At 37.8% G+C, this 25390-nt stretch overlaps 1 protein-coding gene across 1 annotated transcript; it reads left to right on the forward strand.

Moving 5' to 3' along the window:
• Positions 1-2327: 2327 nt before the first annotated feature.
• On the forward strand, positions 2328-24984 carry castor2 (cytosolic arginine sensor for mTORC1 subunit 2). The gene is made up of 9 exons (XM_038709263.1): positions 2328-2637; positions 11075-11145; positions 13371-13564; positions 17187-17319; positions 18302-18425; positions 19115-19225; positions 20636-20718; positions 21843-21937; positions 22123-24984. The coding sequence occupies exons 1-9, from the start codon at positions 2525-2527 to the stop codon at positions 22183-22185; spliced, it is 987 nt and encodes a 328-aa protein (XP_038565191.1). The 5' UTR covers positions 2328-2524; the 3' UTR covers positions 22186-24984.
• The last annotated feature ends 406 nt before the right edge of the window (positions 24985-25390 follow it).

Genomic DNA, 25390 nt, shown 5'->3' on the forward strand with positions numbered 1-25390 from the left:
CAAGGGAAAAAGCTACAAACGGCCCAGAAATCCTAAATTAGACTTACAATTTAAACTTAAAGCTTGTACTCATTGTCCTCGTTTCATTTCAAATCGACAAATACGCTATAGAACAACATTTCCCATGATCCCCCGATCCACTGCAGACCCGCCCCCTTCGTTTGAATGGCAAGTTGTTTGTTTCAGTCCGACCAGCTGCTAACTATTCCAGTCGGAGAGCAAACATGGGGAACAGCGGTCCTCTGCTCTTCCATTTAACAGGTCTGACAAGCTACGGGAAGCGCATGAGAAAATCACTTCCGCAGTTTCTTCACAATAAAAGCAACCCTTTAAAACAACGCATTCAATCGGGGAGCTGCGTTTTTATCACTTAATGTCTGTCTGAATATGCCCAACACCTAGTCAGCATAATGTAACCTTTTCAACTATTAGGATTTTCCCCGTTTTACTTGTTTAGTTAGCTGATTGTATCATATGCAACATTTATTTAGCAGCACTGTGGCTTCACCGCTGTTGTCCCAGAGTTTACATGTTCTTCCCATGTCTGCGTCGGTTTCTTCCACCATCAAAAACCTCTTAGGTAGGTTCTTCTGTCAGTGTCATTTGACCAGACACTGCATTTCAATCTGGAGTTGGTCCCCGAGCTGTGTACGTGACAAATAAAGTACCTTTAACCTTGAAAATGATCAACTCATAAAACACAGTGTTACCATTTGATTTACCAATACAAACTTATATGTGTCTACATTGATGTCTCTTCTATTATTATATAACTATATATTTTTCTTGTGGTGTACAAAACAAGCCAGAACATTTCAACTACCTGGATAGAGTCATAACTTGGGAGACATATTTTATATCAATTCACCTGTTAATTAATATTTCAAAATGAAATGATTAATCGTTTGGTCCATTAAACATCAGAAAAATACTAAAAAATATTAATCACAATTTCCCAAGGTGACGTCTTCAAATAGCTTTGTTTGTCCAGTGAACAGTCAAATACCCAAAGTTTTTTTATCCTTACAACTGAGAATTTGAAACTAGGTAATATTTGGCATTTTTGCTTAAAAAAATAGCACAAAGATTGGAAACGAGGTAAACTCACCTGACTCTGTCCAACAGTACCTATGAATGTATACAGTAACACAAAGATGGGAATGTTTTGGTATGTGGTCTCAGCAGCAAAACTCCTATCAAATGGGGGTCCCTGGTTCAGGTAAAAACGTTTGAGAACCACAGGTACAAAATATGGACACAGTGTTTGTGAAGTCATTAGTTTCTGAAGAGCTATTGTGAAGCTCAGTGTGGGTGGCGCCTGACTTGCCTAATTCCTCCCAACTAATCCAAAAATGGATATGCTGAGGAGGACGAATGAAGCCTTGGATGAGTTCAGACCAGACAAAACCCACCAAACCCAAAAAACATACCTCAAATCACGTTGCACACCGTTTTGAGGAAACACATGGTTCAAAGCTGGCGTATTAAAAGCAGAGTTGTTGAAAATCTGGTGGGAGTGGCCTGTAACATTAGCTGTGGCTAGATAGCGGTTAGCTGTAGCTTCATATTTAGCTTTTTTTTATCATCTAACTCAGAACTTTTCAAAGTGGCCTCGCAGGGATATATTACATTAGTTCATACATTAGTTATCAAAAGGACATCACATAGAATAACTAAATGTGTGTGATTTGGTTAAAGAGATAGTTCAGAGACATGGTAGTAAAGGATTTATATAGACTCCCAGAGTCAGGAAAAAATATATTTATAATTTTTTATGCATTTGGTAGTCTGAAGTTATGTCAAACAGTACTATTATCATGGGGCTCCATTGTTGAGTGTATGTGGGATCAAATAACAAAATCATGATCCCATAGGCATCCAGGAACTGAGTGAAACTAAGCAAGTAAACTAAGGGGGTCTGGGGAAGCACATTTTCCCAAGCTTTGTCTGAGGGAAGGCCCACAGTCTCTGACTTGAAAACCCCTGATCTAACAGAATCACAATCAGATTTATTGCCAAGTTGTTATTAAACACACAAGGATTTCTTTTTTGGTGACTGGGTGTGCAAAAACAAAATAAATCTATAAGGATACCTAAAAATATGAGATCGGCAGAATAACTGTCCTCCAATTACGTCCTTCAGGGTTTGCTATATATATATTAAGAGTGATGCTTAGCTCTGTGACTCAAATACATTGATAAAACATGAGTAAAGTTAACATTACAGCCCCTGACCCCTGTTACTTCAGCGCGATTTTCAACACACCCTTCCAAGCTTGTGCTGGAGACTTTTATTTTGAAAACCCACGACCGGAAGTGTGAGTGGTTCCTTTGCAGCTTTGACAGCAGCTCCGTTTTCACCTCTTTGCTTTCTTTATTCCACCCTGCCTCGCTCTTTCTTTCTCTATTTAATAACTTACGCCTAATAGCCCTCCGTATGTGTGTATTTATTTATTTATGCATCTTACTTGAAAGTGTTTAGGTTTTACATTTTAGTCGTTCCTCAAATGAGAAGACGTAAAAGATGGAGCTTCACATTTTAGAGCACAGCTTGAAAGTGGCGAGTATAGAGAAAGAGGGCATCCAGATTTGCACTCACGGATTAATAAAACTCGCTTTCTTGGCCTCCAAAACAAGGTACGTAACTTCCCAGACTCGACAGTTGCATGTAAGTACACTGTGCCATTTATGCTTTTCACATGCTCCACTGTGTTGTTTACTGTAAGGATACTGCTGTTGTTAACATTACAGCAAACTAATGCTGCACGTACTTGTGTGTTTATGTTAAAAGGTAGCGGTGTTAATATGTTATTTTGAGAGAGGGATAGTGTGTTTATGGTCTCTGCCACCAGTTTCCAAGCCATCCTTGTTCTGTAGTGTCATTTTGTAGCTTTGTGCCATCTGTAACGTTAGCTGGGTCGACGCCAGCGGGGATGTGTGTATGTGTCTGTATGTGTGTGTGTGTGTGTGTGTGTGCAGCCTGTTTTTCCTTCTCTCAAGAAAATTAAAACATGTTTTCAACCAAACTTGAACAAGCAGTAGAGGGCAGATCAGCACATATTGTGTTTCCCGTCCTCTGAAGTGGATATTCACTGTGAGCCGTAGGAAACTTTAATTAAATTGCAGTGACATGACAGCAGGCCTTTACACTTGGCATTGCTCTGTTGTGCAGTTTTTTATTAGCACCACAGTCATTAATATTAGCCTAAGCAAATTAGTTCACTTAAGTGACACACTGGCTGTGTTTGACGTGGCTATTTTACAGCAGGCAAAGTCGATCAGCAGTCTAAGTGTGGCAGTGATCTAAACTCCCTCTGTGCTAGGGAGAAGTTACAAATAAAACACAGTTCTTTCAGACTACCTACTACTACCTACCTTATAATTAAAATTACCTACTGGGTTTACTCAAATAGCTAACCCATATTTGCATCATCAAGTAATCTTTTCTCTTTTTTTAACCCTTGACTCCGAGGTGACGTCTTTAAATATCTTGTTTTGTTCCACCAAAAGTCTAAACCCAAATATATTCAGGTTACAGTGATATAAAATAGAGAAAAGCAGCACATCCTCATATTGAAGAAGCTGGAACCAGGAGGGTGTTTGGCATTTGAAACTTCGATATAGGCTAGCTCAGATATTCAAATTGGCACATGATAGTACTAAACCAGACAAACATGAATGCCTCGTGTCCATCAAGTCCACCATTCAAGGAAATTCTCAAAGTTAATTAATATAGTGCCATATTATCTGTTCTCAGTATTTTAACCCTCACATGGACAACTCTGCAAAACTGTTTGTAGTTGTCGTAAGTCATAAACATAAGAATCTGTCCATCCGGGATGAGGGCTCCTGGCAGAACCCGCAACTCTCGCCCCTCAATCCATTAGTTTTGTTGATGATGACCTTAAAGGGGATTATTATGCTAATTTCCAGTTCTATGTATTTATTCTGGGATTCCACCCGAGTAGCTTTGCATGATTCACAGATTTTAAAAAATACTTGTTTATCTTAGCGTATTAGATGGGTTCAGCCCTGACTAAACGTTGCAAAATGTTTGTCTCAAAGCAAACTGGACACCCTGTTGTTTACCAAGCACACTGCACTTCACTTCCTTTTTCATACGGCAGTGTTTATACACATAACTGCTGATTGCATAAGACCTCTGACACACCCACCAAAGAAGAAAAAAGTTCCTCAAAGCCCATTTCAAGGAAACAATTGAATCCAGAAACTGTAGCAAAATGTTTCGAGACTTGCCCCAGTTCTCTTTAAATACCCAGGTGTGCTTGATAGTAAATGACAGCTTTAACCAATCTCAGAAAATAACAATATGGGGCACTGACTTTGATGAATATACTGTTTATAAGCCCAGAAATGAGGCAAGAATTCGGTTGGGAAACGAGTAGCGCCACCGAAGTGTGTTTCTGGGTAAGCCATGTAGCTAACAGCCCCATCAGTTTAGCAGACTCTGCTCGGACTGGAAGCTTGAGCACCGTGGGAGTGTTGATGTATACACGGCTTGATGAGGAGCTTTGGATCACTAGGAGGAAGAGGTATTGACGTCCGGACTCTGAGCTCCCAGAGTCCAGCAGAGTCAGCTATCTAATGGGACCTATAGCTGCACGGCTAACTGAGCTAACTAGCTAACGGCAGGTACCGCTTTAGGAACAAGTAATGTTTGGAGCAAATCATAAGCAGATGACCAAATAAGGACATCCATGCCTAGCTGACATCAGCTCGACAGGAATGTAGAAAAAAATGTTGGAAACCTAGTATTCAGAGCAGCATTACATACGTTTGTCTCACTATTTGAAACTTTGCCCATGTTTAACATGAACATCAAACATTGTTACATTAACAGAAAATAAGGGAGGCATAATACGTCCCCTTTAACAATAGTCACTCAAAAAACACTGTGATGGAATAACATGACTTCATAACACTAGAACTGGACCACATGTTTATTAACGTAATTCTATAGAGCAGAGGTTTTCAAAGTGGGAGGTGTGACGTACTATATCCGCCATAAACTAAAGTCAGCTGATCTTTCAGCCTCGCACCATTTCTCTGTCAGGCTGTAGAGATTTAATAATTCCCTTTAGGAGATGCAGAACTTACTGTGGTCATTTCAGTGAGGAAGTAAACACACAATAAGTGTGGTTTTGCCTTGCAACCAACTTGTTTATCACTGCTTGTTACGGTAGCTTTGATACTGTCAATCATAAACCAGCTATCACAGGCTCATTGTCACAGAACTCAGATATCAGTTGTGAGTATTTTGCTAAAAAGCGACGAGAATGTCAAAGATGGTTTAAAAGATTGGCGAGGAAATCTACAGTTCATCAGACATTAAAATACCTATTTGACCTGCATGTAAGCTCCGTAACAGTTGATTTTGTTGCAAACACAAGTGATGGCTTTTACTAAACACTGTCCAGCGGATAATTCCTTCACACAAAATTTTCATTCACCTCAAATCACATCAGTGAGTTTGTCACACAGGCTATTTGTGTCCAGGTGTAGGTGTGATTATGCACTCAGTCTGTTGGTGGTATGCAGCATAGTGGTTGTTATCAAGTAAACCGGCACAAGTGCCTTTTGGCTCCTGTAACTTAAGTAATATGAATAATAGCATCAGTACAGCCTGTAGTTTTCTCTCATGTTTCATGCTTCATCTTTGCTGTAGTAAGTAGAAATTGTCTGAGGAAATTCTGAGGAAAGAGTGACAGTGAAGTAAGAAAAACCAATGAAAGGTTCCTTATCGGGTCGCATCATTTGTCTGCAGAACATGGGACACTAATTTGCAACTAGTTTCTTTTTCTGGTATTTCCTTTCCCTGTAGTTGGTTCTAGCTGTTTCTTCTCTCCACGCTCCCATCCTCTGCTTTATGGTGCTTTCAATCATAAGGCAGTAATATGGTGAATTTAATCCTTGCGACGCTTTCCTCGCGTGAGTACATTCGCTGCAAGTGTTCACACACAATGCGAGAAGGCGATTAGAACCCGTGAAAATTCGCTCGAGTTGGAAATTTTGAATTCACGCGAAGGCCTTCGTGGTGTGTGTTGTTTGGAAAGGACCAGGCAGAGCAGAGGAACTGAATCTCAGCTGGCCGACAGACAGCTGCTGAGCTACGGGGAGCTGCAGAGGAGAGAGCTGGGGCAGTGCTGCAGCTTTAGGACATATAAACACCGGAGGTCGGACTGAATTATACTCTGACAACAACGCTGTTTACCTGCTGGAGGAGCTCAGGGTTTTATTTAATTAACTTTTTACTTAAATTTTTGGGATTAAAATGTTTATTTATCTTCACTGGCGCTTCTCAGCAAGAACAACCTTGTGTTTCCAGTTCCACTGTTGTTGTAGGCATTAGTGGGGACCCAGAGCTCTGTGGGACTACTACTTCATATTTATATAAAAACTGGACATTGCTTTGAGAAAAGTAAGCGAGGAAGTTGAACTACCTGGAGAGTTCAGAAAATATATTCCTTTATTCCAGCTATCGTAGTACTTCACAGTGAAGAAGTTATCATAGCACAGGCCTGATGGATCCTAACTCCATTCAGAAAACCAAAATTTTAAAAGTTATTGTTCTGCTGTCTTGCTGACAGACCTCACAAAGCATTAATTCCTATGTTTAACAAATCAGCAATCATGTTGTAGTTGTTTTGGCATCAGTTTGATCCGTTTATTGCAATTAAATCACAGCAAAATATTTACTTTGGGTTCGTACAGCTGTAATAATCGCGGGTTGTTTTCGCATTGTCTCGTTGTGTGTTAACACTTGGCAGTAGTCCAGCAATAAAATCCCTGCAAGGAATGCATATTTATGTTGTTGTGGCACACTTTAGTGGCTCCTCCCATTGATGAGCCCCTTCAACAGCATACTCTGTTACAGTGTTGTAGTGTGCCTCCTGTCTCTACTACTTTGCTTAGTCAAACTAGTTTTATTCCAGTCCTTTTTTTTTGCTTGCAGTTTAATTTAAGAAAACACACACGATGTAAAACATTTAAAGAAAATCTCATGACCTGCACAGATGCCAATACAACAACTGGAGTTTCGGTAGCGATGCAATACCAATACACTGGAACTGATGCAATCCCTTTTTCAGTATCTTAGCTAAGGGAATATAAACATCTTGTAACACAATTGGTCAATTCATCAGTGTTTAAACTGCACTAATCAATAGCTTTATATAAACAATGGGTCAAATGACAAAGTGTCATGCGAAAGGTGTCACAGCTCATTGTTTTTGTTTGCTAGCCGGACCTCTTATCATTCTCATTTCTAGGCAGCGAGCAAAAATGCTTTGAGAAACCCACTCTACACTACCTGCCCAGCAACGAATGGCAGACGGACACAGTTAGCGCCTAGCTGGTGAACAGAGTGGAGCTCTTAGCAGCTAAAGACACAGATGCAATTCTCAGGAGTTGGTGGAGACCAAACCAGAGCTAAAAGGAGAGAAAATATTGCACTTGTATTCATCAGGTACACACCAGATACACAACTCCAAATGAATGATAATGTTGTTGTGTGTAACTGAATGTGTCAAATAGGCAACTGACTGCTAACATGTTCACCACAGCAAGATTAGGAGGAGCCTATCTGGTAGTGTTTTGTTTTCCGCTTGTTCTGCTGCCACATAAACCAATTAACGCAGCTTTAGATGAAGAATGATTATTTTAATACAACGTAGTCTAACGTTATATCAGGAAATATTTTATCAAAGAGTAAATAAGCTTTAGCATCTGCTTTGGCATTTGATTCCCCTTTCCGATGCTTTTTGATACTTCAGATAATTCAGTACCAAGCCCTAAATATAAATTGGGCAAAGTAAGATATCCTCCCTTTGATAACACTTATAACAGCTATTGGATTGTTCAATATTTCATTTGTGCAATACATAGGCTATTAGGGGTGTGCGTTATCTCATTGTGTAAGGGTTGTGCTTATTATATAGGTACCTGTCTAATGTATATGAGAGCATGTGTGTTGAGAGATGTCTTTGTAAAGCTGCAGAATGGAGTCCAAAACAAATTTCCCTTTGGGGGCAATAAAGTATGTCTTATCTTATGAGATATATTCAACTATCAAAATGTGTTCCCTTGGTTAGGGTAGTTTTTACACACGTGTTCTGTCACAGATTTAAGTGGTTTGAAATGCTGTACAGTATAAACTAATTTAAAGACTCCCTGTGAAGTTCCTTGCATGTACACAGAATGTGAGTAATGCAGGCAAGTGTTGAGTGATCTTCCCCTTAGTGACGGGTAATATGCTGAGTCTCTGCAGTGATTTGCTATTTGATCTGAATCTGTCATATAACAAACTAAGTCATTGAGTAGTGTTAATGACATGATCATGATTGGATGAGTATTGTTAACCCAGACACGACAAAAACACCAGTGTCATGTCCTGACTCCACAAAACACAATGCAAGTCAAAGTGACACTTGACAGCTCATTTAATTCCAAGAGGAAATGCTTCTGTTCCCGTAGAAAGAATTGCTAAGTCTATTCTGTTATTCCCCTGTCGTTTTTCACACCTTTCAGCCAAATGTGACGTGCGAACATTCAGTAGCGTTGTGCATGGTGTTTTATTTCCATTTTTCCTTTGTGCTCAAGAAAGTCTGCTGGACATGATTTCAAGCTGATGTATAGCTTTAAATATCTAATATCCTTCACCATCTCAGAACATTTTTGTTTGCATTGAATCTTGACAGTTGGGTTTCTGACGTAAAAATAGTATTTCAGAAAAGGGGTGGTTTTAACAAAATGGACATATAATAATATGACACAAAAGGGAAGACAGAAGTGTTAGCATCTGTTGGGAAGTGTTGTCTGATCACAAGCAGGTATGAGAACATTGACAAAATAAAATGCAGGCAAAAAATTTTAAAATTTTCATTTAAATCAGGAACTATCTAATCACTGAATAAGTAAATAAGATTATGAATGTGACCAAACATTAGATGTCAGCTTTCGGTACTTAACAGTTTTGTGCGACAGTATTGTGTGCTACGGGCATACAATAGAGTTTGAAAAAGAAAACACAAAAAAGTGGAATGAGTTACCCTGTGTTGTAATGATTGTGTGGGCCACTGTTTTTTTTTCTCCCTTTACCACTTTTTTAAAACAGTAACTTGCAGAAATTGCTGTTCTTGGCCGGGTTATTGGAAATTATCAACGCTGTCTGAAAGCGTCAGTTATGACGCATTGAGATGAGAACGTGTTGACATATCAGAAGTGAGACAATGTGAAACAGGAAATACACTGATGTATAAACAAGGCAAATACTCACACTAGCAAGCCTGTAAAGCTAAAAAAGAAAGAAAACCTGCTAGATAAACCACTGAAACTTTGGCCTAGGGCTGGGGCGATTCGTCAACGTAATCGATTGTGTAAATACGGCGACTCACATTATGTGCGTCGAAGCGTCGCTGCGTCCGGTGTTAGTGGAATTCCCCCGGACAAGCCCCAGCTACAAGACCTCGCCTTCGACGGTCTAAAGTTTGGGAGTATTTTAGACAGACACTCAACTACGTGCTGCTCCGTAAGCTCTGTGAATTGGAAATAGTTTCACTGCAGCACAATTGCGGTCCACAAATATGTGAAGCGAAAGTATCCCAGAGCACTGCCGGCAGCACCGCAATTCGCGTTTACTTTCTGTCTCCACACAAGCACGGCACATAATCAGCACAAGGAAGTATTTCTTTATCGCCTTCATGTTAAAAGTAATTTCTGCCCCGCTGCTGTCATGGTAACCTAACGTTACACCGAGTGTCATCTAACGTTCTGTCGTTTCATATTTTCTGTTCGGCCACATATGAGCGAGAAAACGGCTGAAACTAACATTACAGACAATCTTTGACTGTTTGTACAGTCTGTGAATCCTTTCAGTTGTTTTCTTTGCCCCACACTGATACAGAAATATATTTGATTATCATACTGCATTACTCAATATTGATCAGAATCAAAATTGATCAGTGACGAGGAAATTTGATTAATTTTAAGATATGCTACTATTGTCATTATTCTGATGTGCTTGATCAGGATGATTGAATAAAAAAAAAATTGGTATGTTAATCGAGTAATAGGCAACTTTTTTTTCTTTAGAATACACAAAAGTAGTCGTAAAAATAAGCGTTAGATTAATCGACTGGAAAAATAATTGTTATGTACAGCCCTACTTTGACCTGATGATGGCTGGACAATAAAATAATAACATCAATTGTCGCAATATCATTTTTAAAAATATAACAAATGTTTCAATAAATATTCTATAAATGTTTGATTCAGCAAAATTCAGCCTTTAAACTCCAAAGAAATAACAATTTGATACTTAGTGACAATTATCGATATCGAAAGATATGAAAGTTTTTATCGTGATAACATTTTTGACCATATCATCCAGCCCTATGATGCTTCTAGATGATATGTCAGGGGATCACCAAAGTCATTACAGTTTGTTTTCACTAAAAGTAAATATGTCAACCTCATGGTGACTGGACCAAATTGGTGGACTGACCAAGAGACCGACATTGCCATGCAACTACATGGCAAAAACAATATTGCAACATTTATTGTTATCGAGGTAAAGCTGATAATTTTATCTTGAAATACATTTCAGGTCATATTTTTTAGTCTCTGTGTTTTGCACTTTTAAAAACACGTCTCTATCATTGAGATTCCTCCCACAGAACTCTGTGTTGGGGAGGTTTATATTGGGATCAGAGCAGCACTGTGTTTTATTGATGGCTTGGTTATGAGCCCCATATTCAATATAAAATGATAAAGAAGACATTTACAGGCATAGTTGCAGTGTTGTGTTGGTCCCTGTACATCTCATTGATGCATCTTTTTATATGAAACTGTCTCCTTAATTCTTCAAACAGACTATTTGATGTGTATGTTATGAATGCTTCGGGGAGCAGCAGGGCTAAAAGAGACAGTAATTGTTAGACTTGAGAAATGACTTATGCACTCCAGCCTTGTCCAGCTCTGAGCTTTTCTCACGCTTTGTCAACATACCGTATATCCACTGTTTGATCTGTCCTCTCTTTTTCTGTCTCCTATTCAGATGTAAGTTCTTCAGTTTGACTGAGACCCCGGAGGACTACACCATAATCGTCGATGAGGAAGGCTTTAAAGGTAGGCCCGGATCTTTAAAGTCACTGTGGCAACCATAGATCGGGTGTCAGGAAAAGATCACATTGTGTAATCTGTGATTCTCTCAAGCACCACGTAGCTTCAGCTGCCAATGTTTGAGCACACTTTGTCATTATGGACGTGAGGCCAAGCTGCCAGTCGTGGTTGGCTGATTGAGTGAATCCATGTCATTACACACCCTTTTCCAGGGTGACCCTCCTTGGTTACCCTGGTGACTACTGGCTATGTGTTGCATAAGTGGTGCAGGTATTTTCTACTGGTGACTGGCTCTCGGTGTGTCTGTGCCTGTTTTCTGTTGAAAGGTCTCTGACCTTTTCATATGGACAGAATACATCTACATTCATAACAATAAGTAATACTATAATGTCTGAGAATTATTATACAATCCAGTAGGGCTGGTCGATATGGACAGAAATGTTATCGCGATAAAAACATTTTATATCATTCGATATTAATAATTATCACAAGATATGTCAAATCATTATTAAGTTTAAAGGCAGATTTTTGCTCCTGAGTGAAAATTGAAGGAACCAGATGGTTATTAATGTGGTTAAACTTTTGTTTGTGGTCAGAATGTGACAAACACTTGATGCCAAACAGTGAATAACTTCACAATTCTGAGGTAGAACATTCAAAACTATTATGATAAAATCGACTTTTTCAGCAAATATGATTAGTAAATCCTTTTTCAGTCCCTTTTCCTCGACAAAATAAATATTTTAATCGAAAAATTAAGTGCTAATTTGTTTGTGATTCAAATGTATTAAACCGAATATTTATTGACAATATATTGAACAGTTATTATATTGTTATTGAGTAAAATTATATTAATTATATTGATAATTATCATTGTTGTTTTATTGCCCTGCCGTACAATCCAGTCCATTGACAGTAACGTATTAAGGTGAATGTGGGTGATTACTATTGAGTATCCTGTTTAATCTACTGTATGTTAAAATTACTTGATTAAAGGGTTTTGGTACATTTTAATACAATCCAGTGAGACGTTAACATTTGTTTATTAGCTTTTAAATCACTGATAGGGCTGCAACTATTGATTATTTTAGTTAGAAGATTAATCCGCATATTATTTTATTTACAGATTGTTTTGTCTATGAAACGTCAAAAGGTTTGTTAAAAACCCTATAACAAATGTCCAAAAGTCCAAAGGAATGTCAACAGTCCAAAACAAAAATTCAACATGATAAAAAACTATGCAGCCAATGTTCATATTTGAGAAGCTGCATCCAGCAAATATTTGGCATTTGTACATTAAAAAAATGATTAAAAAAACAATGAATTAATGATCTAAATAGTTGCCGTTGATTAGATGATCATCAACTTATCAATTTATCGACTGATTGTTGCAGCCCTAATCAGTATTATGTCAATAGTTTCCAAGTAGTGCTGACTGATAAAAACCATTGCAAACGACGAAAGCTGTCTGGATTTAGCCAAATGCTTCATTTGCCACGTACAGGAGGAAGGACTGATACTGACTAATGTCTGAGTTTTTTTCTAAACGTCTCTCAGTATTTTGATGTTCAGAATATGAATTATTTTACTGACATTTTAGAATTGATTCCACCATTAAGTTTAAACGCAAGACTAAACTCGCATCTCAAATATTGTTGACTCTTCCTAGTCTGACAGACTTTTAAATGATGAGAAACAGCAGACTTAAAAATCCAAAATCCCCCCCCAAAAAGCAAACAGGAAAGCTGGTCTAATACACAGTCTGCTCTGTAACACAGATGAGTCACAACTGCTGAATCATATTGTATTTCCAGGTAATAAAAAGGCAAAAGAACTCTAAGAATAAAAAGTATGTGTATAAAAGATGAAAAACAGGAACTAGAAAACTGAAAAAATACGGAACCCCCATGCTCATTGCTCGCTCTCCGAGTTTCTATTTATACCAAACTGGTGTTAAAAATGTGTCATTCCTTGTGCATTTTTCCCAGGAAGGAGTTTGCAGACACATTGTTTGAACAACAACTATAAAAAGGTTTCATGAACTGGCTAAAGGTTAAATCATTGTTGTACATTATAAACATAACTGTGTGTTAGGACTGTTATTACTGGAAGAAATAATACTGTTAATAGCCTAATAGCCCCTTTTAGCTAGTCCTAAATCATTGTACTTCTTTTGTGACAGAACATCTACTCCCACTTGTTTTGACATGACTGTCTCTGTCTGTTCACAGAGCTGCCCCAGTCAGAGCACATCAGTGTTGCTGATGCCACATGGTTGGCCCTTAATGTGGTGTCAGGGGGCGGCAACGCCTCTAATTCGCAGCCCATCGGGGTCACCAAAATCGCAAAATCAGTCATTGCACCGCTAGCCGACCACAACATCTCTGTTTTCATGCTATCGACGTATCAGACGGACTTCATTCTGGTGAGTGTGGATAATAATGTTCCAGTTCTACTTTTGTACCATTTCAAGAGATTGTGTTTGTTTTCCACATTTTGAAACAACATCGACATTGTCCGCAATTGACTGTCATCAGCATCAAATGGTCCATCACATGTTAAACCTGATCTTAGTCACAAAGTATCAAAACAAAGGATAGGAACTGTTGCAGCATAATCCACCTCTTTACCGTCCATGGCTTACATAAATGCATTGTTTTCTGTGAATTCCTTGTGTGTGTGAAGGTTATTTGAGTCCCACACAGGAATGGCAGAGTTCGCTACTAAGAATGGGGTAAAATAGTATATAGAGAGGTAATTACAGAATATACTGAATGGCTATCATAGAAAAACTGCCCACTGAAAATACTATCAAAAACAGAAATCCAAGAATCTCCTTTACAGTAAAATATTCAACCCTCAATTTTATGTGGAGGTATTTGAAATGTATTAATTTTTGTTTATCTCCGACTCAATTTAAAAATTAAATAAGTCAAGTTAATCAACAAAAAATAGAATAAGAAGAAACGCAGACATTACAATACAATAGCAAACAATCAAATATCCAATACAATACAAACTTGGATTCATTTGATCAGAACAGATGGGAAGATTTTCTTATCTTGTGTCACTTCACACAGTGAACAGCTGATTGTATGTGTTTAAAAGTTGATAATTAATCAGGTTCACGGCATGCTGTAAGAGTTGCATTATTTGTCTATTATGCAACCACTGGCAACACAATTGTTTGTCCACACAGTGCCTGACATGCAAAAGCAATAACCTTGGATATAGTGTACCTTCCACAGCCACACTTCCCTTGATTTAGGAAGAAATTCTCTCTCATACTGAAGCCTTTCTGGCCACAGGGACTGTTTTTTTTATTGCCTTGGTTCAGTGGAAAAACAAGGTCTGCTGAGCAGCTCTGGCATGTTTATGAAAATGAAAGGAAAAAAAAAAAACCTGCGTCGATGTTGATAATGTGTTACATAAGGGGATCAGCAGCTCAGCCTCTTGCTGGAATCCCAGGTATCATACTCAGGCCTGTTTCCTGTCTCCACGCTGGCTGCTCCTGCCCACAGTCCTAAATATTGGTGTATCAGATAAAAAGAAACAAAAATCTGCTGCGTTCACCCCGTCGCCCACAACCATCACCCATCTTCTTCCTCTGTCTTTGTCTGGATTGCGTTGCAGTATCTCTGAGCAGACCAAATGACAGACCAGCTTAAGATGTGTGGGTTTTTTTTGCACTGTTAGGATGTTTTGTGTTACATAAAGTAGTAAAGCCTGACCCAAATGTTCATTGCATATTAAGCCATAAGCACATCCGGACTGAGTCAAGCCGCTCAGAGCAGCTACACACCAGCTATACAAGCGACAGTACCTGCTACTCACACATACACACTCAGAAATTCAGTTGAAGTAACAGCTGTCACACTCAGCAAAGAAATACTCTGTAACACCCAAATGTACTTTATTCTTTTCTTTTCTCCTCCAGCCCGGAGATCACCTTTTGTAATAGAGACAACAAAGAAAACACACCAATGCTCAATATAACTAAAACATCATTAGACGTTATATTATGTTGAAGCTATTTACAGCAACTCTTGAAATTGTTGAAATGCCTACTTCTGTGGAATTCCGTTGTCATTTTAGAGCAGTATTTTCAGCCATTCAATCACAAATTTGATTTTATCTTCATGGAAATAAATATCTAAAATCTGAGAACCTATATAAAAATATACAAAAACACACACAATAAGCTCTAGGTACTGTACTAGGTCTTTGACCTGACAGATAAGTGTATCTTTTTAAGTGTATTATGTAGCTTTGTAAGTTTGTGTATGTTTATTTGGGCTGCAACTACTTTCATTATTGATTAATCTCATTTTCACTATTAAATCTGGTGTAGGCAACATTGGAGAAACTGGCAAGAGGCTAGATTTTGAAAGTATCCAACCAATAAAATCCCAACCCTGCTTTCAGGCCTCCCTCCAAAGCCATTCCTCCAAAACATATTTTTATGTGCAGTAAGTGCACCGGCGCAGTGGGGCAGGTAGACGAGTACGTAGGCCAGCTTATTACACTCCTGTCACTGATACAGGATTGTTTTTCATTTTTGTGTCAGCTCATTTGATTTATTGATTGCTGTCAGGTTGTAAAGAAAACTTTAACGAATACAACAAAAATGCTTATGAAATAAATAACTTTATCGACTAATTATTGCAGTTCTAGTATTATATGACATATTTTCTGGGGACTTTATTGTGCATTTTTACTACGCTTATATATTAATATGCTGAGTATATTTTCTCCTCTCAATATGCCATAAGAATCACAGTTTATTAACCTGATGATTCTGTTATATTTAGGCAGGTTAGAATATATAGTACATATGAATCATAATTGCAAGGTCCATTGTACTTATAAATTGCACTGTTTCATGTATTTCTTTTTCTTTTATGGTTCACCATTGTGGAGTCACATGACCTGTCAGGTACTCGGACATGTACTTGTCTCAACATTTATTTCATGTCTGTAGAAGCAAAACATCACATGGTGGTGTACTAATATGTTCATGGGAGCATTTTCTAGTGTGCGGACTCTATTGTTCTTTGTCCACTGGGAGAGAGGCCCATACTTCCATTCATTCATATTTCAAAGTCCCTTTGACCGATACAAGTCCCTTGGAGACCAGATGTCTTCATTCATTTTGCTGTAGATATTTATGGTCCCCCAGAAACAAATCTTAATAAATCTTTTGTGACCCTTAAGTTTCCACATGTACACAAGACGCCACTCATACCACGGTCATGCACAGACCAGATGATCCAAAAGGCTTTTGATTGATCGTAAGGATCAAATTGAATTATTATCCAGGGTTCCTACGCAGGATGGAAGTATGTTTGTATAGAATTTTGAAATTAAAAATGTGTAGGAACTAAAAAGCACCACAACTTTAGTCATTTGTAAGTCGAATCAAACACACACTCCTGTTTTCCTGGGATTGATTAATTTCTTTCCTATACTTTTTTTTCCTGAATTCAATTTGCGGCAGTTTATTATTGCTACTAAAACAGTATTTCTTGTCTATTTTTGTAGTTAATTCTGTTCTAATAGAAATACATTTCTTCTTCATTGTTCTATTAAATGTTTTTCTAATGACTTTATTTGCCACTTTAAATTGCCTCTGTTTTTGAAAGGTGTATAAGGTATAAAAATAAACTTGCCTTGCTAGATTACCCAGCCCTAATGATACAGGCATTGTATTGAGTTTACTCTTGTTCTCATCAGAGGCAGAGATCAATGTACCCTTTTCTCCACATACATAAAACTCACAGTGCAGCTACAAGACTTTTTGCTCAGACATGCTGTGTTGCTGTCACTATGCTCTCTGTATCCCTCTCCTCCTCATTTTCTGGAGAATTTACTGACTTAAATTATAGAATTCATCTCAAATAACTCCATATAGGAATTTGTATATAATAGTTATATTATGTTTTAAGAGTTTCTCGGACACTGAAGCAACACTCACCAATATTCATTATGTTTGTGTTCATTGTGTTGGCCAACATTTGTTCTCACTTCATTCATTTTTTTGTCCTTAGGTTCGAGAGCGAGACTTGCCGATGGTCATGCACACGCTGTCTTCCGAATTCACTTTGTTTCGGGTGGTCAACGGAGAGACTGTTGCTGTTCACGATCTGGGAGTCACCAATGGTTTTGTAAAGCCGAAACTTGGTAGGTGAAACAAACATTTATATGTGTAGTTTTGTATAAAAGCAAACTTTAACAGCAACTTAAAATCTGCACAGGCTGCTACTGTCACATCAACATCTGCTTAACATCAAAATGAGAGAGGTTTTACTGAATGTAATTTACCACCACCAATACACTCCATTGCTTATTGTTATTTTATACTTCCTGGAGACATTTGAATTTATCAAGTCCCTGCTAACATTGTACACATATATTAAACAGTGGTAGAAGAAGTACTCTGATCATTTTACTAGTGTAAAATACTTTGTTACAAGTGAAAGACCTGCATTCAGAATATAATTTAAATGAAAGTATAAGCATTACTTAAAGTACCATAGATAAAAGTACTCATTTTGCAGAATGGCCCATTTCAGAATAATCTATATTACATTATTGGACTAAAAATTAGAGATACATTAACGTTTACGTGACTTTATAGTTGCAGCGATGGAGTTAATTTCAACTGATTGCTAGGTATATGGCAGTTATCTATAATACATGTATTAGTTTAATATATTTTGTAGTAATAAGAATATGGCTTAAAAAGTGATAAAATGAAAAATACTTGAGTAAAAAGCAAATTTTAAAATTATACTTAAAGTACTTGATTAAATGTACTTAGTTACATTCCACCGCAGACATTAAACAATAATTGGAAATAAGTTCCCTAAAGTTACTCTAAGATAGATTTGGTGAATCATAACATAAACTATTAAACCATTAAGAGATTGAAAGTTCATTCTTGATCTTGGAAACATCAGTTGGACAAAAGTCAAGCTCAGCTGGAACTGTTCATGTTTAAACTCTCCATTTGTCTGATCACTTTGCAGACTCTGTATACGTGCTGTTTTAAAAGATTAGCTTGAAAGTTCATTCTTGATCTCATCCCTATTTTCAAAAAAGGGATGAGATTGATTTTTGGCTATAGTGTTGCCTCTGAACCTCTTGTATTTTTGTTTTTCAGTGCCCCGTCCCATCATTCACCCCTTATCTAGTCCCAGCAACATGTTCTGTGTGACCAGCCTGGACCCAGACACTCTGCCCTCTGTAGCCACGCTGCTCATGGATGTCATGTTTTACTCTGGAGGGTAAGAATCAGCTCCTCTTATTTTAAACACTGACAGAGGCCACTTTGTAATTTGTGTTTGTCAAAACAGCTCGGAGACTTTTTTTTTTGTTGTTGTTGTTGACATTTTTGGTTTTCTGTGAAATGTTTGAACTATTGGATGGATTGCCATTAAATTGGTGCCATGTTCCCTTGAGGATGAATTTTAATAACTTTGCCGATCCCCTGACATGTAGTGCCACCTACAGGTTTATGACCAAAAACGTGCAAAACTAATAACATTCCCATCAGCCTCTGTTATACTTTTGTTTTGAGTGCTAATTAGCAAATGTTAAAAGTAACATGGTGACACTGGAAACCAGCTGTTACCAGCAATTGGAGCATGTAAGCATGTAGACGATAGCTCAAAGTACAGACTCACAATTTAGTGACTCTTAGTCTTGTTCGTTATTCATTCACGTTATTTTATATCCCCTGTATAAAACAAGTATGTGTACAAATACAGTGTTGCTACACAGTACAGTACATTTCCGTCATTACATGTTGACTGCAAAGCTCTCAGATGGTTTGGCATCCACCTCTAAGTTGTAAAATGATAAAAATTAAAATGTGTGAAACCTAACTAGACATGACTGGTCAGTAGTTGTGAAATTACCAGAATGTGATTCTGCATTACTAGTTTGACCACCCTGAGTGTTTCTTTCTTCCCAGGCCAAAGGAGCCTGGGGCATCCAGCGAGGACTCCAGCCATATCCGCTTCTTCTCCTTCTCCCTGATCGAGGGCTACATCTCCCTGGTCATGGACGAACAGACAACTCAAAGGTTGAGTAGCAGAAATCCCTTGTGACTCAACAGCATATTTATATTGCTGCTGTGTAATTAACCACACTTGTTCTTTCAAAATGTTGTTTTCTGTCAGTGAAGACCTGCAGAAATATAATGTTTATGCAGGGGGAACAACTGTATGATTGTTGTTTGAGGGGGCGATTAGTTTGTTGCTAAGCAATAGCAGAGCAGTTGGGTATATAAAATGTACTTTAAGGCACAGAGGGTTTCAGTCTGACTCACTTAGTCTCCACTTTCTCCCCCACACTCTCCGATTAAGCAGAAAGGCCATAAAGAAACCCGAGCAGCTTCAGTTCCCATGTTGTTGCGTCTCTATTCCCACCACATTAGCATCTGATCATAGATTGTCCATTCATAAATGAGGTATCCCTTAAATGGGTCTTTAATGACTTAAAGCCATGTAGAGGTAAAATAATAATTGGATCAAACTTTCATTATGTTTTTAAACTTCATATTTTGCTACTGCAGCATGTAGGTCAGTCTTGTCCCCATGTTTATATAAGACCTAATGTGTTGCCTTAAAGGTATGGGTCACCCATTTTACTCTACTTTACAATACGACTCTGTTATTCAGTGCAGTGGGTTAAACATCACTAACAGAATTCACCTGCTGATGTTCTTCTGAATGGTTAATAGTTAGCTTTGTCTGCAGCAGTTATACACGGTATCACGGTAGCCCTTTGTGAACTAGAGCAAAACAAAGAGATGCAAAGTAGAGCGAGGGTCTGGTAAAGCATTTGAAGGTGATGCTGTGTGATTGTGTTGCTCCTCGGCTTGTTGAAAGAGCTTCCAAACATCCACCAGGGAAAGGTGTGTTGCTAATGAGTCAGTTTGCAGGCTAGAAAGCTAATTACCTAGTCAGCAGTAGCACATTGAAAAGCTTAAAAACTTGCCTGCAAATGTCCTTGTGGTCCTTATTCTTCAATACTATAGATAACAGATTTTAGCTTTTAAACTACAGTAAGGCTCACAGGTAAAGGAGCATTTCGGATATTCACAATATATTTAAAAATAACTTTGGTGTGAATTTTGACTGCAAAAACTGAAACTTTGACTTCAGTTTTCAGTTTTAACCTTTATCTAACCATGAGTAAAAAAAAAAAAAACTAATTGAGATTAAAAATCTTTTTCAAGAGTGTCCTGATCAAGACAGGCTGCCGCACAAATAACACGGTTTCAGGCAAACAATTTAAAATGGAAAAATAAAAATCTGAATTATAAGAAATCAAAACAAATAAGCCAGATGTGCCTAATAACTTTAATCACTTGATTTGAAGATTATATTTAAAACTATTATATTCACTGCATATAGTATTATATTTATTTTAATAAAAAAATACATTGCCCTCTAATTTGTTAATTTCTTTGTACTTTGTTCTCTTCAAGGTTTCCAAACAACGTCCTCTTCACCAGTGCTTCTGGTGAGCTTTGGAAAATGGTTCGCATTGGGGGACAACCTTTAGGATTTGGTGAGTTTTATTTGCCAAAAGGTCTGTTTGGCGTGGCCACTACCACAGTATCAAAGATTAACCCATCAACACAGTGTATTCTGTAGTATCACTATAATAAATATACTCAAATTATTGATGAGTGCTGTAGATGCTGTAAAGATGCCACAGCTTGTCTCACAAACTGAGCATTAAATACATACAGAAAAGTTGTGTGTAATTTCATGTGGCAATACTTTTTTTTTCTTAAAAGAAAAGAAGAAATTTTCAGGAAGTTAAAATTATGTTTCGACATAAAAGGTTTCATGGTGTATTATCTTAAACGTCACATTATTTATGTAAACAGCATGTAATGTTTCAGAGCTTGTATTTGTATAACAAGTGTGGCTCCTGTCTTGGATCGTGTACTTCAGTGTTTCCCAGCCAGGTGTTGAAAACCAGTGTTAAATAAGAAAAAAAAACCTCTATAGGTATCATTTATTAAGAGTTACACTCTGTGTGAATGTGGTTTGATCAGATTTTGATTGACAGTGACTAAACAACCCTTCAACCGTCAATACATTTTGATAATTATTAATAAATGCATGGACACAAATCTTTTAAATTAAATAACTACAACTTTTATAACTTTTGAATAAAGTTGAGTGTTCATGTTCTGTATTTCAGACATCAAAATAGATCTCTAAACTGGGTGGCTCAGTTGGAAGAACCATGTCAAAAGGCTGGGTCCTTACTGCAGTTGCCCGGGTTTGAATCCAACCGCCCCTATCTCTCTCATTCGTTCATTGCTATCCACTATCCTATCAAAATAAAGGCAAAAATGGCTTTATTTTGATAGCAAAACCTCCCGAGAAAAAGACCACACCTAAACATCCACAATTGAAAGGCTTTCATGTAAAAAAAATTTAATCTAACTAATTTAATCAATGTTGGCTAAGTGTCTGGTTGAAAATCAATTCAAAAGAACACACTTGGACCACCACGGGTCATGTTGATGAAGGGGAGCTCATTTGATCGAGCTGTGGCATGAACCCAGACAGGAACAGTTGGGAGCCACTGCTGTACTGCCTCATTACACAGTCCGTTGATGATGTACAAACTGATAGATAAATCAATCAGTAATATAGCAAATTCATTTTTTGCAGATGAGTGCGGCATTGTGGCTCAAATATCAGAACCCCTGGCAACGGCTGACATTCCAGCTTACTACATTAGTACCTTCAAGTTTGACCACGCCCTGGTAAGACAGGAACCTTATGCAGTTATTTTGATGACTGTTATACTGTGTGTATATATACTGTAGAGTTGCAACCATTAGTTGATTTAGTCCATTGACAGAAGGTTACTCGATGACAAAACGTTAGTTGCAGCCCCAATATGCTGCTATCAGAGGTTTATATATTATACGCCTTGTGTCTTCGCCAGGTTCCTGAAGAAAACATCCAAAGTGTGATCGGAGCTCTGCGGACCAAGAGCACGGCACAGTGAAGGAAGCCATTGGAAAGCGATGAAAATGACCGTTCTCAAAGTCATTTCGTTCAAACGTTTATCATGTCCAAAAAGTGCCAAGAGCTTATTAGCAAAGTTCTGTGGATCGGCTCTAAAAGAAAGGGATCTAAACAGAAAGCGTGGGCGACGTCCGAGGGGAGTGTGACAGTGTGTTAGGAATGCCTTTGTTACTCGGTCATTTTCTTTAACCCCACCCACCCTCCCTCCTTCCTTGACACTTGAGGCCCTCCACTGCCTGCTCTGGTAGTTGTTGCTTTAGTTTACCAGACTGAATATGTTTCTTTCCCTCTCTAAAGCTGCTTATTCCCACTCCCTGACCCTCATGAGCACCATACTGTATTAGTTACATAATTCCTTTCATGGAAGGATGACGAATGTACTCTAAAAAAAGTGATATAGCTCTCCGTATTCTGTTTATTTTGTTTAACATAAGGTCATTTCACAGTGCCAAGATGTTTGAATGCCTAAACCAATGCCTTTCTCAAAATACTATTCATGTGTGCAATTGAAGGAGACAATTTTCAAGACAGCCAGCACTGACAGAGCGCCTGGTTAAACAATACGGTGTGTTTTTTGCTTTTAGTACCTGTTGTACATGTTTTAATTGCAGCAACGATCTGAATTTTGGAGTCCCTCAGACTTAGAAGTTTCTGGTGAAAGAGAATCCAACATTTTGATGAGGAAAGACTCTTTTAAGGTATTAAAAAGTAATACGCATTAACACTGTGAGCAACATGGTTGGTGGAAATTAGTTTTAAAGAAACAAATGTTTTCGTATTGATTCTTCTACTGGCAAGCTCGGTGACTTCAGAGTCAGATTAGTTAATCCATTACATGATCCAGAGAAAGTTCATTAGTGACAATTTTGATATTTGATTAATTTCAATCATTTTTCAAGTAAAAAACTAAAATATTCACGATAAGGCTTCTCTAATGGAAAATGTGCTTGCTTTTCTATGTTTTATACTATAAGTTGAATTCCTTTGGGTTTATGAGATATTAAGCTATTTTTGTACAGACATTTAAAGTAGAGTATGAAGCCTATTGACTTTAGTGATCTCCTGACATTTCATCTAGTGTCACCAGCAGATCAACGTTTTCACTGAAAAATCTGTGTTTCGATTGTCACAACATTTGGTACAATAATATTAAAATTATAATATTATGAAAAAATAAAAATGGGAAAAAGTAAGTAAAATAATAACTATACAATTCATATCATTATAATGCAGTCCCATCAGTAGGTGCAATGCCAGTGATTTTATTAAAAGGGTCTATAAACTGTTACTTCATTCACACCTGGACATCATATCTGGAAGTCCAAAATGTTTCCTCTTGCAGTATCTTTAATCTGGAAACAACAGAAAATTAACATTTTGTGGTTTTATTGGGAATTACATGCTCTAAGCAGTTCTTGACAAACACTTACCGGGAGCAGAGTCCTCCCGTACAGATAAACTGTTATCAAGAAGTATTAACACACAAAAGCTTTGATTTTAATGGTTGATAACTGAAAACTTAAGCCACAATCCAACTCTTGTCTGATGACTTGATGATCACGTTGCTCACAGTGTGAATCATGATGATAAAATGCAATGATGAAAATGTCTACAGTAGTAATAAATTACTGAGCCACTTTGACAATGAACTAGAATAATGACTGAGTGCAAGCTGGCTAAACATAAGCTAAGGTTCACACAGGGAAGGTGCGTCTTCCTCCTAGCCCTGTTGTCCATTTAGGTCTTCAAGCTGCTCCTCCCCTGCCCCAGTCTGCACTTTAATGCAGGTTCCACCCCCACAAGCCTGCTGTACTGATGTGAAAACGGGGAGGGCTATTTACTTTAGAAAGATCCTGTCCAGATCGGGATACTTCTGTTGGTCTTAAACATTTGGTGTTTTCTTTCTTCTTTTTTTATCCACAACACTTTGCACCTAACAACCTTTCTTCTGATCAGATGTGATTAGTGGAAACCTTTTTGTTTATCAGTGTTAAAACACGAGGAAGGTGACATTTCTTTTGATTCCATTTCAAAGAAAAAATTGAAAGCTTTTCATTTGGAGCTTCTTGTGTGGAAAAAAAATAAACAAGCTTTTTTTGGAGCTTGTTGCATGTTCACTTTTCACCAGTGTGTCATTTATTTTTACGGTCGGACAGAGATTGTCCTCTCGAGTGTGATTCACCGCTGTCTTTAATAAGGACAGCTGTATACACGCATTTGTTATGAATGTATTGCTTATATGACCTAAAAAAAAACTAACATTAAGCAAGTGCAATAACACAAGTTATAGCACTACTACTTACAGAAAGAAGGCCATCTGTCTTACTACTTAATTTCACAAAGCTCTCGCCAACATCTGGCAGCCTCTTGCTTGGTCACTCTTTTTCTCTTCTTAGCTTCCTCTGTCAACATCCTCTTCGGTCTCTTCACCTCTGCCATTAGCTAACGTTATGTCCATAGAGGCCGCTTGCCTGGCTACTGCCTGACACCGCTCTCCACCAGCTGTTATTTTGACATGCAGACTGGAGGAGCCGGGGGATCAAATTGCTGATCTTTCGATTAAAGGGAACCTGCTCTACCCCCTGTGCCACAAAATAAAATTACTACATTGTGTTGCTTTCATAAATGAAACTGGTAACATTTCTGCCCAGACTGGTCTCCAGAGCCTCAAGATTCACTGTAAAGCAGGTTTATCTGTCAAATTTGGTGGTATTTTGTTTTGTTGGACATAGAAATTGTAAAATAATATGCTACAGCCAAAATATAATAATCAGTTGGATCTACCGTCTACAAGTATATTTACACTTATGAGCACGACATTAATATCATCAGCTAATGAGGAGTACTGTATACATGGGAACAGAATAGTACTTGTATCAGGGTTGAACAAAATATGGTCATGAACTGGAAAAACAAGCACAGCACAAACTAGAAGTTAAGTCATGTCATCTTGTGCTTATAATAACCTGCTAAGCACAAACATCAGAAGTGAAGGTGCCAAGACTTTATGTGACAGTGTGTGTTAAATCAGAACTACATCAATTCAACAGGGGCTTGTTTTGCTCGAGTGAAAAGACACTTTCAAAAATTCTGAGAGGTGTGAGTCACAAGCCTGAAAATAAGCATTTGCAAAATGGCACTGATCTTTTTCTTCATGAGAAATATTGGTTAGAACTATAAGTACA

This window comes from Micropterus salmoides, unplaced genomic scaffold (genome assembly GCF_014851395.1).
Source record: "Micropterus salmoides isolate LMB-PRFRI ecotype aquatic unplaced genomic scaffold, ASM1485139v1 Ms_hic_scaffold_9, whole genome shotgun sequence".
Classification (NCBI taxonomy): domain Eukaryota; kingdom Metazoa; phylum Chordata; class Actinopteri; order Centrarchiformes; family Centrarchidae; genus Micropterus; species Micropterus salmoides.